The sequence below is a fragment of the Alternaria alternata genome, assembly GCF_001642055.1.
Source record: "Alternaria alternata strain SRC1lrK2f unplaced genomic scaffold CC77scaffold_12, whole genome shotgun sequence".
Classification (NCBI taxonomy): domain Eukaryota; kingdom Fungi; phylum Ascomycota; class Dothideomycetes; order Pleosporales; family Pleosporaceae; genus Alternaria; species Alternaria alternata.
Window position 1 is genome coordinate 906,133 of NW_017306201.1, and position 15,500 is coordinate 921,632.

At 51.4% G+C, this 15,500-nt stretch overlaps 7 protein-coding genes across 7 annotated transcripts; 5 read left to right on the top strand and 2 right to left on the bottom strand.

The window, feature by feature from the left end:
- The first annotated feature begins 548 nt into the window (after positions 1–548).
- Positions 549–1,158, top strand: CC77DRAFT_1021273 (UBC-like protein). Its single transcript, XM_018525232.1, has one exon. The coding sequence runs from the start codon at positions 656–658 to the stop codon at positions 1,133–1,135; it is 480 nt and encodes a 159-aa protein (XP_018385353.1). The 5' UTR covers positions 549–655; the 3' UTR covers positions 1,136–1,158.
- A 63-nt stretch (positions 1,159–1,221) lies between these two features.
- Positions 1,222–2,395, bottom strand: CC77DRAFT_1095633 (GroES-like protein; the record flags this gene model as incomplete). Its single annotated transcript, XM_018529803.1, has 2 exons — positions 1,222–2,029; positions 2,100–2,395. 2 exons carry the CDS (start codon positions 2,393–2,395, stop codon positions 1,222–1,224), a joined length of 1,104 nt encoding a protein of 367 aa, XP_018385354.1.
- A 2,141-nt stretch (positions 2,396–4,536) lies between these two features.
- Positions 4,537–5,559, bottom strand: CC77DRAFT_937017 (HET-domain-containing protein; the record flags this gene model as incomplete). Its single annotated transcript, XM_018534527.1, has 1 exon — positions 4,537–5,559. A coding segment is annotated over one exon (1,023 nt), but the record flags the coding sequence as incomplete, so codon positions are not given.
- Positions 5,560–6,035: 476 nt separating this feature from the next.
- CC77DRAFT_1021276 (hypothetical protein) lies at positions 6,036–10,320 on the top strand. Its single transcript, XM_018525233.1, has 2 exons — positions 6,036–6,114; positions 6,168–10,320. The coding sequence occupies exons 1-2, from the start codon at positions 6,077–6,079 to the stop codon at positions 10,192–10,194; spliced, it is 4,065 nt and encodes a 1,354-aa protein (XP_018385356.1). The 5' UTR covers positions 6,036–6,076; the 3' UTR covers positions 10,195–10,320.
- Positions 10,321–10,874: 554 nt separating this feature from the next.
- Positions 10,875–12,109, top strand: CC77DRAFT_146048 (hypothetical protein). The gene is made up of 3 exons (XM_018530277.1): positions 10,875–11,183; positions 11,234–11,529; positions 11,584–12,109. Exons 1-3 carry the CDS (start codon positions 10,976–10,978, stop codon positions 11,959–11,961), a joined length of 882 nt encoding a protein of 293 aa, XP_018385357.1. The 5' UTR covers positions 10,875–10,975; the 3' UTR covers positions 11,962–12,109.
- A 1,395-nt stretch (positions 12,110–13,504) lies between these two features.
- Positions 13,505–13,937, top strand: CC77DRAFT_900376 (hypothetical protein; the record flags this gene model as incomplete). The annotated part of the gene is made up of 3 exons (XM_018533572.1): positions 13,505–13,534; positions 13,587–13,656; positions 13,708–13,937. Coding segments are annotated over 3 exons (330 nt in total), but the record flags the coding sequence as incomplete, so codon positions are not given.
- A 279-nt stretch (positions 13,938–14,216) lies between these two features.
- CC77DRAFT_1095638 (hypothetical protein) lies at positions 14,217–15,400 on the top strand. Its single transcript, XM_018529804.1, has 4 exons — positions 14,217–14,462; positions 14,515–14,547; positions 14,613–14,682; positions 14,821–15,400. The coding sequence occupies exons 1-4, from the start codon at positions 14,412–14,414 to the stop codon at positions 15,204–15,206; spliced, it is 540 nt and encodes a 179-aa protein (XP_018385359.1). The 5' UTR covers positions 14,217–14,411; the 3' UTR covers positions 15,207–15,400.
- The last annotated feature ends 100 nt before the right edge of the window (positions 15,401–15,500 follow it).

A 15,500-nucleotide genomic window follows, 5' to 3' on the forward strand; every position in this document is an offset into this window, starting at 1 on the left:
ACACCTGCAGATTAGTCGGCATGACGGAATACCTTGTTGGTCGCAGGTTGTTAGCACATGGTAAGCGATTGCTCGTTATTTGACTGTACATGTTACGTTCCAGACGATATATGAACAATCACATCTCGGACTTTACTCCTGTAATGTACAGCCTGGGCCACTTTTCGAAGTACCATATTCCCCTCGCGGCTCCCCAAATCTCAGCCGTTTGATTCCGACGATGAAGACAACTGCAATAGGGTGTGCAAAATGGGAAATTTGAGGTCTACCACGAGAGCTAATATATTCGGCCAACTATCAGATACCATCACGACTCTGATGCGTATGTCATCAGAGGATTTGTGGAACTGACCGCGAAGGTGGCTGACTTAGTCGAGGCGTAAAGTGATGCGTCTTCGTTCTCGTTCCCGTTCCGACTCGGGCGCTGTGATATGATCCACTTTCCAATAGTGCAGTTTATGAATCGTGGCTATAGTAAGGTTCGAAGTCGCGGACTAATGCGTGGTAGTAAATGCACCATGACGTATGCCAAAACGCGCGACCAACCTCAACACTCCTTTCCTTTGAGTCGCGCGATAACGCGTCGTATCATTTCAGGATTATTTTTTTTGTTTTCTCACTTCACTTTACCCCTCTCAAAATTCACTTCGCTATCATGACACCTACCAAAAAACGCCTCGAGAAGGAGTTCCAAAGCCTGCGCAAAAGTCCCGCAGAAGGCTACCACGTTGACCTCAAACACGGCGATATCTTCGAATGGATTGGCACCCTTCATGGCCTCGATAACTCCCCTTACGAAGGCGGCACTTTCGCCTTCCACATCCAGTTCACCGACGACTACCCAGAGAAGCCGCCAAAAGTAAATTTCACAACTAAAATCTACCATCCCAATGTTGATGGCAGAACGGGGGTTGTTAGCTGGAAGATGCTGGGAGAAGACTGGCATCACAATCATACCATGGAGAAGATATTGATGAGCCTAAGGACGCTACTTGATCACCCTGAGTTGGAGAGCGCGGTGGAAGTCAAGATTGCTAATGAATATGCGAATTCGAGGGGAGCATTTGAGATGCATGCAAAACAATGGACGTCGAAGTGCGCTAAGGAAGGTTCTGTGTCGACTGGTTCTACGTAGGAATGAAAAAATGGACCATTACAATCTTTGCCCGTGCCTCTCGACTCCCGCTTTTGTACTGGGAGGGTCGAATTCGATGCTCACTTTCAGAGACTTTGTCTCGGCCGCCCGTCCAAAATGGTCGTAGGCTTTCTCAATGTCACTGAACTTGAAGTCTGCGTAGGCGAGCTGTCAGCACACACGTACCCCCTAGAGATCGTATATGCGAAGGGGTAGGAATGGGCATGCATACCGTGTGTGACCATGGCGCTCGCATCAATCTTACCGGCAGCAAACAAGTTCAACAATGTTGGAATCGTGTGCGCTGACACCAGCGCCATGCTAATTGTCGTGCTCCTCGCCCACAGCCGCTCAATGTGCAAGTCCACACTCTTCCCATGCACGCCCATATTCGCAATATGCCCACCCTTTGCAACAAGATCCTCGCACATGTTGAACGTAGCGGGAATGCCAACAGCCTCCATGACGACGTCAAAACCATCGGCCTCGTCGATGTGCTCTGCTACAAGGTCGCGGACTGTGCCTTTTATATCCTTGACATTGTAGACATGCGTGGCGCCCATTTTCTTGGCAACGGAGAGACGGTAGTCATCCATGTCGAAGAAGACTAGCTTGCGGGGGGCGTACAGTTGCGCAGTCAGGCCAGCTGCGAGACCGACGGGTCCGGCTCCTACTATTGCGACGGTACAGCCCGGTTGTACTTTTCCGCGCAAGACGCCGACTTCTAGGCCTGTTGGTAGGATGTCGCTGAATAGGAGTAATGTGCGCTCATCTACGTTGTTGGGCACATGGTATAGCGAGGTATCAGCATACTTTATGCGAACATATTCAGCCTGACTGCCATCAACCGTGTGACCGAGAATCCAGCCTGCCTTCACACAGCAGTCGGCCATGCTAAGCGGAAAGAAAGCAAAGTCAGTAAGTCTAAGAAGACTTTCACAGTAATGGTCTGAGTATTGCTTACCTTTTCTTGCAGAACTGACAGGTACCACAACACGTGATACATCGAATCAGCACCCGGTCGCCCTTTTTGAAATTCTTGACTTCTTGCCCGATTTCTTCAATTACGCCAATGCCTTCGTGGCCCAGAGTTCTTCCTGGTGTGCATGTCGGGACGTCGCCTTTCAGGATGTGAAGGTCGGAGCCGCAGATGGTAGTCCGCTGCATCTTCACCAGCGCATCAAGGCCACCGCTCAGCCGGGGAATCTCCTTGTCTACGAGCTTGCACTTTCCGACTCCATTGTAGATGAGCGCTTTCATGGCGGGCTTCGCTGCTGTTCCTGGGTCTGAGCTGGACTGATGGAAGTGGTTGGGCCAAGAGAAGAAACACCGAATCCTCGATGGGAGTTACTTTGTTTGGGGAGTGAATGCAAGGAGCTTTATAGAACTAGCGACCATATCTAACATTCTCCGAAGCTCCGCACATGTTTTCTCAGCGGCGGACTGGAAGTGGATGGAGTGTTGACGAAAGATGATGAGGGAGCCGCTCATCGGCACCGCAGGTACCTCCATTTGTGAAAGTGCTTATACTTGCACTGCTTTCTCACGTTCTTGATCTGCCTTGGTTGACCCAACACCATCTCCACAGTGCGTCTATCCTCTCCGCTGACTTCCAAGGGCCAATGATGCTGCTCAGCGTCAATACATCGCTACTCGTTTTGTACAGCCAACTAGGAATCGTGATATAGCCCCGCACTGACCCCAGTCGAGATGCCAGAAGGGACCTGGTGTTAAACTGTGATCTACACGCGTAGTGAAGTGTGGGGAGAGCTAAAGCTTGGATCTGCCCTGACACAAGTTCCCCTCACACCATCTGATCTGATCTCTGTCCAATTCTATCAAGGCTTCTGGGCGAACAACGTGATGCCAGTTAGATCAGAAGCGCGATCTCGACTCTGGACTTCCCAAAAGCGGAGCCGACGGCTCCGAGCCGTGCTGCCCCGCTTCCGCGCGAAGGGGATACGCAGCATCTCTCACGTGGAGGCGTGAAATACCTGGCAATGGGTCTGCAGCTTCGATCTGAGAAGCCAATGGCGGCAGAAGAGAGATGGAAATGTGTGTGATGCTTGGGTAGGAAGACGTGGTGTGGTTATTTGGTAGGCAGGGGTCGGCAGGCTTTGGCGAGGGATTAACACGAACGCGTCTCCACTCATCCGCATCAACTACCTAGGTAGTCGCACGCGTCACATTGACCGGGTCAGTGTGAGATTCTCTAGATGCTCTTACTCCTGTTCGCTCGATATCGTGCTTCTTTCACCAAAGCTCGCACTCCGGCTGGTCAAACTTGTTGTATGATCCCACACGGAATCATAATCGTAGAGTAATGAGTTCTGTAAATTGAACAGGTGCGATGCTCCAGTTCGTTCATTTCCAGTCAAAGCCGTAAATCGCCTCTTAGCTTGGCGACGTCGTCTTCAAATGCTCGAAGGCTCGCGAGTCTCATATGTCAGCTATATTCAAACCAGATGTGCAACTGATTGAATTCGAGTTCAACAGGAGAGCATACTACGCAATTAATCATCAAGGCCAGGAGATGTTTAAGCCAAATGCAATTCCCGGAAGTTATTGTTCAAGAGAAAACCGCGGTTCAAATGATTCGCACTGATTGCTGCATCGTAGATATAGCCACTGCCGATAAGGCGGTAAATAGTCTCTGGGCTTGGTTTCATGTCGATTGTACCAGCACCACGGACTATGAGTACCATGTTGAGATTTTGAGCTCCCATACTGGAGGCCCTATCACTCCTCGCTACATCCGTTTCGAACAGTGGAACAAGTTGGTCTCCAGCTTCAAGGTGCGCATTACCATAACCGACCGATCGCTTTTCGGCGCCGGGTATTTCGAAGAAGAACATGTTCTTGCTCGGTCCGATGATCATATCTAACATCAATTGAAGAGCATCCAGATTCATCGAGTCTAGGTCTGGGTCGCGTTGTGGAATGGTAGCATACACCTTGCTCTGCATGTGCCGCAGTTGTTTTGCCCTCTTTCCCTCCGGGTAATCTCCGAGAGAGGATTGTCGTACCATACACTGGAGCATATCAAAAAGAGATTTGAGATCCCCAGCAACATCTTTCTTATTGACCTTTGTACAGAGATTTGAGCATTGTTGGAGCAAGGTATCTCCAACAGCTTTTTCCACTATGATAGGATAAGCCTCATACGGCGCGTGCGGAAGATACATCCTCGTATTGACCCTCATACGAATGACATCTAGGGGCCAGTCCTCAAGTTTTAGGGGCCGGTAGAAACGTACGGGCTCTGGCAGAACAATTTTCTCTAGCGAGTTTACACGCCAGTCAGGCGCCCAAGACGCCCAACCATCTGGTCTGGCTGAGTGTTGACGGGAGAGCACAGATTCGATGATCGTGGTCAGCTTCCCAGCTCTCATGCAAGCGAGTGCAAAGGCTTCGTATGTTTGCCGAAGATCCAATGAGTAGTCGATATCCATGATAACGTCGTCATGATAACGTAAAGGTAAAGTGGATGGTCGCAGATTGGATGCCATATTGTACAGGGCGAAAATCCGATCACGAGGATCCGTACATTCGATTTGATCAAAGGCATCCAGCAACTTTACGATGTCAGTATCGTGAGACTCCCTATCGTTGTTTGAGGACTGCTCGAATAGCGAGTAATACCTCCACAGTTGTGTTATGCTTGTGACAGCGTTCCAAAATCTTGAATGAGGGAAGGCCCGTGTCAAGGCTAACAGGATTGAAATGGTAGCCACGAATCGAGCCCAGGAAAACTCGACATCACCGTAGATCAGACGGACATCCGGATTGAATACAACTTCTTGTACGATCCAACGCCTAGTGAACCAAGGAAGATGTAGCAATCCAGACACCTCCCAGAAAACTTCCGAGGACAGAGCATCGAACTCTTTTCCATCGGTCTCGATCGTCCAAGAACCTCCAGGAAGGATGTCTTGCCTTCTTATTCTAGACAGCGTTTCCATCTTTTTCAGCGTCAACTCTAGATTGTGCGGACGGCTAGCTGCAGAACCTGGGTCGAGCCAGGCCAGGACTCTCTCGGCGTTCTGGAAAATTTGTACCATAAGAGGAATCTGCGCACTTTTTTCCACACCATCGGCTTGGTTGATACATGCAGCGTCTGCCCACAGGAATCGGTCTTTGTGACTGCGACGCAGATACCGCAATGCCCGATCAAGATTCTCCGTGACTAGTACCTGTGTGCCATCGCTCACGTGAAGAGGACATGTCAGGTCTGGCTGGCCCCATGTGTATGATATGGCTTCGTAGCGGCCTTGGAGTTCTGACAGTTTAGCTTGTTGAGAAGTAACTTTCAAAGGCGCATCAGCAGACGAGGCTGGGTGTAGTATGATGAGCCTGATGTGTTGCGAACTCTCTAGCGCTTCATACGCGTGTTTGCGGACGGTGTGGTCATTGGAAAGAGCCATGAAATTGAGAAATCGAGAAATCACAGACAGAGGGATGATATCAAGAACGCGAGAGACAAATAGAAGGTAGGGTAGATGGTCGAGCAGGCTACAACACGCATGTTCACGAACGACCTGCATGCTGCAAGGCTGAGCGAACGGTGTAGCAGAGCCAATCATCGAGGTAGCTTGTAAGATCCCGTGGCACCACGATATGCGGTTAGAAGCTTCTAACTACTCTGCTGTTAGCTGGGATCTCATTGTATGCACCTTACATAGTGCGACAATCGTATGCCTGGGGTTGTTCTTCATTGCTGCTGGTGTTGGGCCGGATGCAAGCACCAGGAACGGCTGCAGATCCCTGACTAGCTCCAACGTCATACACCGCACGGCCTATCTGGCTGGCTCGCCCGAACCGACGCGACAGGAAATCTTCGTGTGTCCCAACTCGATACCATGGCCCGATAGCCAACGACCAAAATCCACAAAAGTCGCCATGGCAGACAACGAAAGCCCCGAGAGGCGGCGACCGCGCAGAATGAGCGCCATGTACCGCCGTGGCTCCCACCTGAGCGAGTACGTGTGACACGGCCAGCTCAGCTCCAAGGCGCGACTAATGGCGACACCAGGGCAAGCTTCATGGAAGATGTCGAGATGGCCCAAGATGAGGTATACGAACTCGGGCCCATGCCTCTTCCTCCTCCTTCCCGCCCTGCCTACAACCCTCGTGGAAGGAAGCCTGGCCAGCAGCTGACGCCAAAAATCCAGGTCTTCTCCGGTCCCATGAGCGAAAGCGTCCCCACGAGCGTATCCGGCTTCCGCCACCGACGGTCGCGCGCCGACTCGAGCGCCAGTCTGACGAGTTTCGCGTTCTACGATGAAGAGCAGGATTCAGAGGGTGAGGACGAGGATAGCGCAATCTTGGAGGACGGAGAGAGCACGTACAACAATGGTTATACCGTGTCAGAACTGGAAGACCTCGAGGCAGGAACATCGTCTCACTCATCACAATCACCGACACCATCGCGGCGGAAATCGAGCGGCAGCAGAAAGTCCTCTGAGAGGCCGTTACTGCGAAGGAAATCCTCAGCGGGCAGCACAGGCTCAGGCATCGACTGGAGAGGGCGCAGGTCCAACCAGAAGATCTACATCATGACCGAGGATCTTACCATCGTCATCGCCGGCTTCAAGACATCTCCCTTTGGTTATTCGCTCTATGCGCTTCTATGCATTGCGACACTGGGCCTCGGCTGGCTTCTGTTCAGATGGCTGCCACGGTGGAGGGTCGCCATAATCGGAAAGACCACACCGCTTAAGGAGTGCGACTGGATCGTCACCGAAAATCAGTGGGGAGAATTCGCGGTACAGAGCGTCAGCAAGCAGATCTACGGACGCTCGCTATCAACTGTATTTGGCGACCCTGAAAAGGGTCGCCCGAGGGAATGGGATGAGGAAGATGATCCGCTCATTGGCGAGCTGAGATGCTTGGACTACCGCTATATCCGCTTCGTATACCACCCCATCAAGGACAAGTTCGTGCTCGCAAACACCTGGAAGGATCCCACCTGGACCGACGTCTCGGCTCTGCGCGAGGGTCTTGACAACGACGAACGCGACTACCGCGAACTTGTCTTTGGAAAGAACCTGATCGACATCGCTGAGAAGACGATCGGCCAGCTTTTGGTTGACGAGGTCTTCCATCCTTTCTACGTCTTCCAGATTGCCAGTCTGGTCCTCTGGTCCATGGACGAGTACTACTACTATGCTTGTGCCATCTTCATCATCTCAGCAGTCAGTATCGTTACCACGCTCGTCGAGACAAAGGCTTCCATGAAGCGGCTACGTGAAGTTTCAAAGTTCGAGTGCGAAGTTCGTGTTCTACGCAGCGGCTTCTGGACTCACGTCGACTCTGCGGAGCTTGTACCCGGAGATGTCTACGAAGTCACCGATCCCTCGCTTGCCTTGTTCCCCTGCGACAGTCTTTTGCTCTCTGGAGACTGTATCGTCAACGAGAGTATGCTGACTGGCGAGTCGATTCCTGTTTCCAAGATTCCTATGTCGAACCACGCCCTGGATTTGCTTGACCTCAGCGCATCGGCTGTTCACCCAGAGGTTGCACGACACATGCTGTTCAGTGGAACCAAGATCATCAGAGCTCGCAGACCACATGAAGACCACGTTGATGATGAGGCTGCTGCATTAGCCATGGTTGTGCGCACTGGTTTCAACACCACCAAGGGCGCGTTGGTCCGTTCTATGCTCTTCCCTAAGCCCTCAGGTTTCAAGTTCTACCGCGACTCCTTCCGATACATCTCCGTCATGGCATTCATTGCCATGATTGGCTTCGTCGCATCTTTCATCAACTTTGTACATCTGGGTCTCGCATGGCACTTGATCGTTGTGCGAGCTCTCGATCTCATCACCATTGTCGTCCCTCCTGCGCTGCCGGCCACGCTCACCATTGGTACTAGCTTCGCCCTGTCACGCTTAAAGCAGAAGCAGATCTTCTGTATCAGCCCGCAGCGAGTCAACGTGGGTGGTAAGCTGGATGTAGTTTGCTTCGACAAGACTGGAACGCTCACTGAGGAGGGTCTGGATGTTTTGGGAGTTCGTGTAGTCGAGCGACCTAGGAACAGGTTCAGCGAGCTCCTTCCAGACGCCTATGATATCCTTCCCGCATCCCAGCACGACCGCGACCCAACCGTAGAATACCTGGCACACAAGACTATCCTATACACCATGGCCACCTGTCACTCACTTCGTAAGATCGATGATGAGCTAGTAGGCGACCCACTCGACGTCAAAATGTTCGATTTTACCGGCTGGAGCTACGAGGAAGGAGAACAGAAGGCTGGCAACGGTGGTGATGACGATGAGCAGAAGCTGTCACCGTCTGTCGCTCGACCACCACCAGGCCGAGAGTATGACGTTGACGATCTTGAAGACGAGGCCAACAGGAAGCAGGTCGAGCTTGGTGTACTGAAGGCATTCGAATTCGTTTCCCAGCTACGAAGAGCTAGTGTTATCGTCCGACAATTTGGTTCAAAGAGCGGACAGGTGTACGTCAAGGGCGCGCCCGAAGTCATGAAGGAGATTTGCCGACCTGGAAGCTTTCCTACTGATTACGAGGAGCTTCTAGCCTTCTACACCCACCGTGGATTCCGTGTTATCGCCTGCGCAACAAAAACGATCCCCAAGCTCAACTGGCTCAAGACACAGAAGATGAAGCGTGAAGAAGCAGAGAGCAACCTGGACTTTGTCGGTTTCATCATCTTCGAGAACAAGCTCAAAGACAGCACCGCCCCCGTCATTGAAGAGCTCGAACGCGCAAACATCCGCAAGGTCATGTGCACTGGTGACAACATCCTCACCGCTATCAGCGTAGCCCGCGAATGCGGCCTCATCAACAAAACAGCACACTGCTTCGTTCCGCACTTTGAGGAGGGTGACTCTCGAACAGCATTGTCAAAGCTCAGCTGGGAAAGCGTGGACGACCCTGTCTTTAAGCTCGACGACAACACACTGAAGCCCCTACCACCGCCACCAGAAGCCGACGTATCTCTTCCCTACGATATCTCCAACCTCCGCAATTACAGTCTGGCCGTCTCCGGCGACGTCTTCCGCTGGATCGTAGATTTCGCCTCGGAATCTACGCTTAGGGAGATGCTTGTCTGCGGCCAAGTCTTTGCCCGCATGAGCCCCGATGAGAAACACGAACTGGTTGAGAAGCTACAGAGCATAGACTACTGTGTTGGTTTCTGCGGTGACGGTGCGAATGACTGCGGTGCACTCAAAGCAGCAGACGTGGGTATTTCGTTGTCGGAAGCCGAAGCCTCGGTCGCTGCGCCATTTACCTCCCGGCAGTTCGACATCAGCTGTGTACCTCAAGTTATCAAGGAAGGACGTGCAGCGCTTGTTACCAGTTTCAGCTGCTTCAAGTACATGTCTCTCTACTCCGCCATACAGTTTTGCTCGGTCAGCTTCTTGTATGCGAGTGCATCCAACCTCGGCGACTTCCAATTCCTCTTCATCGACCTGCTTCTCATCCTGCCCATCGCCATCTTCATGGGCTGGTCCGGCGCCTACCCCGTCTTATCCCGGAAACGCCCTACCGCAAATCTCGTGAGCAGAAAGGTGCTTACGCCACTGCTTGGTCAAATGGTGCTGTGCATACTGGTCCAGTACCTCGCTTTCCACTTTGTGCAGAAGCAGGAATGGTACATGCCGCCCGTCATTGACAAGAACCACAGCAACTCGCTCAACTCGCAAAATACGGCGCTGTTCCTGACATCTTGTTTCCAATACATCTTCTCCGCCGTCGTTCTCAGCGTCGGCAAACCGTATCGCGAACCCATGTCGCGCAATTTGCCGTTTGTCACGACCATTTTTGTTACCCTGGCTATTACGCTGTATATGCTGTTTGATCCCGCGGCGTGGGTTATGAGTGCGATGGAACTTACCTACCTTGACACGCCGTTCAAGGTTTTTATCATGGCGTTGGGATTGGGCAACTTTGCCATGGCGTATCTGGGTGAGAATATGTTGTTCCCTGGGTTGAGCAAATGGATTGGGGTTGCTAAAGTCAAGTTTGGGGGCCAGGGGATGCAGAAGAAGAGGAAGGAGTATAAGGTTATACAGGAGAATATGAGGATGTAAGTCGTCGTGATGTTATGCGGCGAGTTGAGGGAGAGAAGAAAAAACTGTGTAGAGAGGCGTTTAGCATGTAATGTGTATAAGATTTTTGTCGAGCTTTTTGAATAGAGGAATAGATATGTTGTGGAGTTTTGACGTATAATTTGTTCTCGGCGTCGCCGCAAGGCTGGGCCAACAACAAGGCTGCAAGAGCGGAATGACACGATGCGCTCATTGGCCAGGCAGTTTCTCCCCTGTAAATCGTCTTGATAAGTCTCTGCCGCGTGAGCATAGGGTCATGAACTACAACAAGGGTGTACTCGAAGTGGAAATTGTCGTCAAAATATCGTTAGGCGATTCGAAGCCATCATCAAGATACAGTTAAGCAATGCGTCCAGATGCAAGCCACGTTGGCTAGGTAGCCCCGAAAAAGGCTAGCTTACGCGAGGCTGACATACTTCCCCACGATCTACCAGAAGACATTGGACTAGTAACCCCTACCCACATGCACCGTGCCTGGTGAACTGGCATCCAGACGCAAGTCCAAAAGTTTTGTTTTCGGCTCTCTTCAGCTAGTATTCTCAAGCCACGGCGTCGGTTGACGACGCTGGCTGATTCAAACTGCAGTTCTGCAAGGCTGGCAATGCATGTGCGCTTTCGGGCTTGCTGTTTAGGGATGGTATGTATAGCGAAAATGTTCGTGATGGTCAAAGAACTTTCAGGGGGTATCGCATACTTAATCTGTTAGTTTCCTGCCGTTGAACATTACTGTTCACTCCAGCTTTCTCCTTGATTAGCGGCAGCCATGGTTCACTTCAAACCCAGTGTACTGTTCGCCGTTGCGGTCTTCATCACCAAGAGCGTTGTCGCTGAGGAAGCGCACGCACTTGAGGTCTTCCCAGAACTGAAGGGCACCGGTCCATTCGAGATTGCCTACAAGGACCCGGAGACAAACAAGGTGGTTGTCGAGCACGTTGACGAGCACGGAGAAAGTGCTATCGAGAAGCGTACCTGTAAGTCAAGCTTCACTCCTGTTGAAACCCGTCGCTGACTATTGCATCAGACCAAGTGAACCAGGATGTGGTGGCGAAGCTCCTGAGAAACCACAATGGATATGGCTTTTGTAAAGGCTTCTGCCCGGCATATCAGCCACAGAAGCCGGTGACGCAGACCAACTTGAAGACTTTCACAAAGCTCGTGACCGTCACAAGCTCGGTTGTTCCCGCACCAGCCACTATAACTCTGACGGCGACCGGCGAAGTGCCAGCAGATTCCACGGTACTGCAGACGACCACGATCTCGGAGACAGCAACGACAACTGTTACTGATGCACCTACCACCGTCTCAGATGTTCAAACAGTAAGCTTCCAGCACTTCATCCGCTGAGGTTCCAAGCCTAACAATTCTCTCCAGATCACCATCACTTCAGCAGCAACCACGATTCTTACCCAGTCAACTACCTTAAACTTCCCCAGTGCTCCAACTCTTAAGGCCCGTCACGTCAGCCCGCCATCATGGCTGAAGGGTGTAGCGAACAATCTGATCTGTCCAGCATGCACCAAGGTCTGGCCTGCACCTCCAGCAAAGACTGTGTCCATATGTAAGACAACGACTGTAACAAAGACGCAAACTCGAACTGCGACCGCCGCCCGCGCGACAGCTACCACCACCGTCAGCGTTACCCCCACAGCAAAGACCGTGACGGCAGTCATCTCTACGACGCTCACTATCACGGACTATACTACTGTAACACCTATTGTCACTGTACGTACACCCTCACGCTTTTCATGAGGTATGATTGACTAACCTTGAACAGGGAACCTCTACAGCCACAACTACCGTTGCTACAACCATCACCAGCACCAGCACGCAGACACTCTGCCCACAGCAAACAGCCGACGTATACGGCATCCAAGCCGTTCAGCCCGGTACGTTGAAGAATGGTCCAAGCAGCAAAACCGCCACCGAGTGCTGTCTGGCTTGCTTCAGCGATCCACAGGGCTGCACTCAGTGGTGGACATACGGAAGCATGTACATGTACTCTGTCCCAAAATCAGGGCTAGGAACACCAAGCGACCTATGTCCGAATGGAAAGGGTAATGGCGCGATCTTCGTTGGGGCTGCTGGGTCGCTTCCTAATGGCTTTGGTGGGCCGGGACAATGTGCGGTTTAGATGGGTTACTGACGAGTGTTGTGTGTGGGGGTATCTTAATGTATATATCTTAATACTATCCCGGCGGTACAGACGCCACGGTTGCTACGACTTGTTCATTGTCTCGATTGCTGTTTAAGCTTCTCATATCGTATTTCCATATCCACTCGTCCCTAACACCCTTCAGTGTGTTGTTATGGATACGATGCTCTCGTTTCTCTAAAGATTTACAAGATCGTAATCTTCATTGCGTTCATCGTAATCGCATGCTTTCTCCTTACTTGTCTGCGATTTCATCGATAGGTAGTTTGGTAGTTTTGGACACTCTATCCTTGCCATCAGGCGCATCGACACTGGCGTTCTCATAGGCACTTCCACGATTACTATGACTGTCTTGAGACGCGATTGGCAATGGCGCCGTACGCAGGCTCGGTTCAAATTGTCTAGATGACTCAGCTCCTTTTCCGAAGGTAGTTTCGAGATCTTGTCTGGCATTCGTCATACGTGAGTATGCATCGCTTCGTTGGCTGAATTTATCGGTCAGGGCTGGAAAAAGACCGCCGAGATATGTGAGATACGCCATGATACTTCGACCAAACTGCAGCGTCAGTGTTTTCAAGGTTTCCTTGATCTTACTGTGGTAGGAGGGTTGAATGGGCGAGATGAGGAGGTTTCTTTTTGACCGTAGTAGTGACGCACGTGTTTGAACGGGTACACTGGAAGTGCGGCTGCATCACTTGATGAACTTCGTGCATCCTTTTGTGTATGTTCAGCTACTATGCTCTTGTGACAGTGTTCCAAGTACCAGGATGTTTTCGCGGTAGCGTTCTCCCACTGAACGTACGGTGAAGGCGCATTTGTTCCTCGCCTGTCGGCATGGTCGCGTTGCCCGGCAACTCACTCTCACCTATCCTCGTGTCCCAGAGCCTTATCTTGCTGCCGCTTTCCTGAACTCTTCTGATACCAAACTCACCTCTTCAGCCCCAGTTCTCAAGGTCAACAATCGGCTCACAAGTTCTAACAGACATCTTCTCAGATACGCTTCCAAGTCAATCCGTCTACGACAACTGCGATGCCTCCTAAGAAGAAGATCGCAGATTAAGGTGCTGAGGCTGGCGGTGATGGCGTGAGTACGACCCAATACCACCATCACTTCTACCAAGCCTAATATGCATACAGAAGTTCAGCTGGACCGCAGATCATGAGCGCAAAGTAAGCCAGTCACTCGTCCCGCGGTTGTACACTTGTCTAATCAAATCCAAAGCTCTTGTTGCTGACCATGGGACGCACCATCACCACGGACGACTATCACAAGCTCGTTGATGCCTTGCCTCGTAAGTTTTATCCCCTTGATTAAGAACTCATTTATACTAATCCAAGCTCAGCCGGCACCAACTGGAACGCGATTCGCCAACGTTTCGTCAAGATGCGCAAGGAGCAGCGTGCATGTATGGAGGAGCTCGGCTGGACACTACCCGATGGTGCCACTGAGACTCCTACTAAGACACCTACCAAGTCCCCAAAGAAGCGTACTGCTGCCGCTGAGAAGAGCGATGAGGGTGGTGATGCTGAGGCCGAATCCCCCACCAAGAAGCCGCGCGCTCGCAAGCCTAAGAAAGAGACTGTCAAGAAGGAGATCAAAGTCGAGGACATGGTTGATGGTGTACCTTTGGAGGCGTTCTGTGGCTGCTGATGAACTTCCATTATGACAACATCTGAGATGGGAATGCACCGAATATATGGCAAATTGGGAGTATCGAACGCTTGCGTCATCTGCAAAGTTTGACTACGCTGGAATGTCAATTCTCAATGTCATCATACCGTGTTTCCCTCCTGTCTCGTAAACTGCAAGGTGAAGGTGACCGTGCCCAACCGACCCAAATCAAGATATCACTCTCACCTCTCCTCTATCCAGGCTCTTTGCACCTGCTGCCTTCCGCGTTCTTCATGAGAGATATATAACCCTTCACTTTGTCAGTCTCTCAAGACACTCTTTCCACTACTCTTTTTCTCTCTTACTCGAATATCATTTGAGCCAAACACACCAACCTTTCTCAACATTCCATAGCTGTAAGACCCAACAATCACCATGCCGCCCAAGAAATCTGTCGCCAACGGCGATGTTGGAGATACTGGCGGTGTACGTTTATCTTCTCCAACCTTTCTCGACCATGAACTAATAATCACCCTAGCCCTTCAAATGGGAAGGTCCCAACGACGCGAAGGTAACGCCTCATTTCGAGCGATACGTCCAACCAACCACAACATGATAACTGACGAGTTCTTGTAGCTCCTCCTTCTGACGCAAGGCCGCTGGGTCAAGCCAGACGAGTATCCCCAGTTATCTTCTGCATTCCCTGGTGAGCCCCTCCCCCAACCGCGTCCTACCTCTAACCACTCTTTTCCAACCTTCCCTCTGACTCCCCAGCCCATTCATTCTGTAAACCCTTCCGCCAAGCCCCAATCCTTAAGCTCTCAAGCTAATTCTTCCTTCCCAGGAACCTCAACTGGCAGCATCCGCAACCGCATCTCCGCCCTCCGCGTCAAACAACGCGACCTGTACCTCGAGCTCTCCTGGGAACTCCCCGAAGGCGGCGCGGGACACAGTGCGAAGAAGGCTTCTAAGAACAGCACTCCCAAAACAGGCACGCCTAAGAGGAAGGCAGACGGTGGTTTCGACGACGGATCTGGAGAGGGTGGCGGGGACGAGGTAAAGACACCGAGCAAGAAGCCGAGAGGTAGGAAACCGAAAGCTGAGGTCAAGGAGAAGAGCGTGGACAAGGGGAGCGTTGAGGAGGATGGCGAGGAAGATGTTGAGGTTGAGGAAGACTATATTCCTATGGCTAAGCGTGTCAAGGAGGAGCCGGTTGAGGAGATGGTTTAGACCCTCCCTTCTTTTTCCCTCTCTCCTTCGATTGACTGATCTGTCTTCCGTTCGGTGCGGGACATGTTTACATTTCCGGATTGCAGTGGAACATTCGGAATGGAGAAGTGACGTCTTCTCCTAGAAGTATTCGTCTCTCAGCCCTGTTCTAAAGAATTTGGTGCAGGGCTGATTGCCCAACAGGTGCCGTGAGCAATACCTTCGTTGCGACAAGGTACAAATAATAAATTCATGGGCGATTGATATCACTTTTTTTGCGTGTTGGGAGTGTTTGTCCGAACTGACATTAGCATC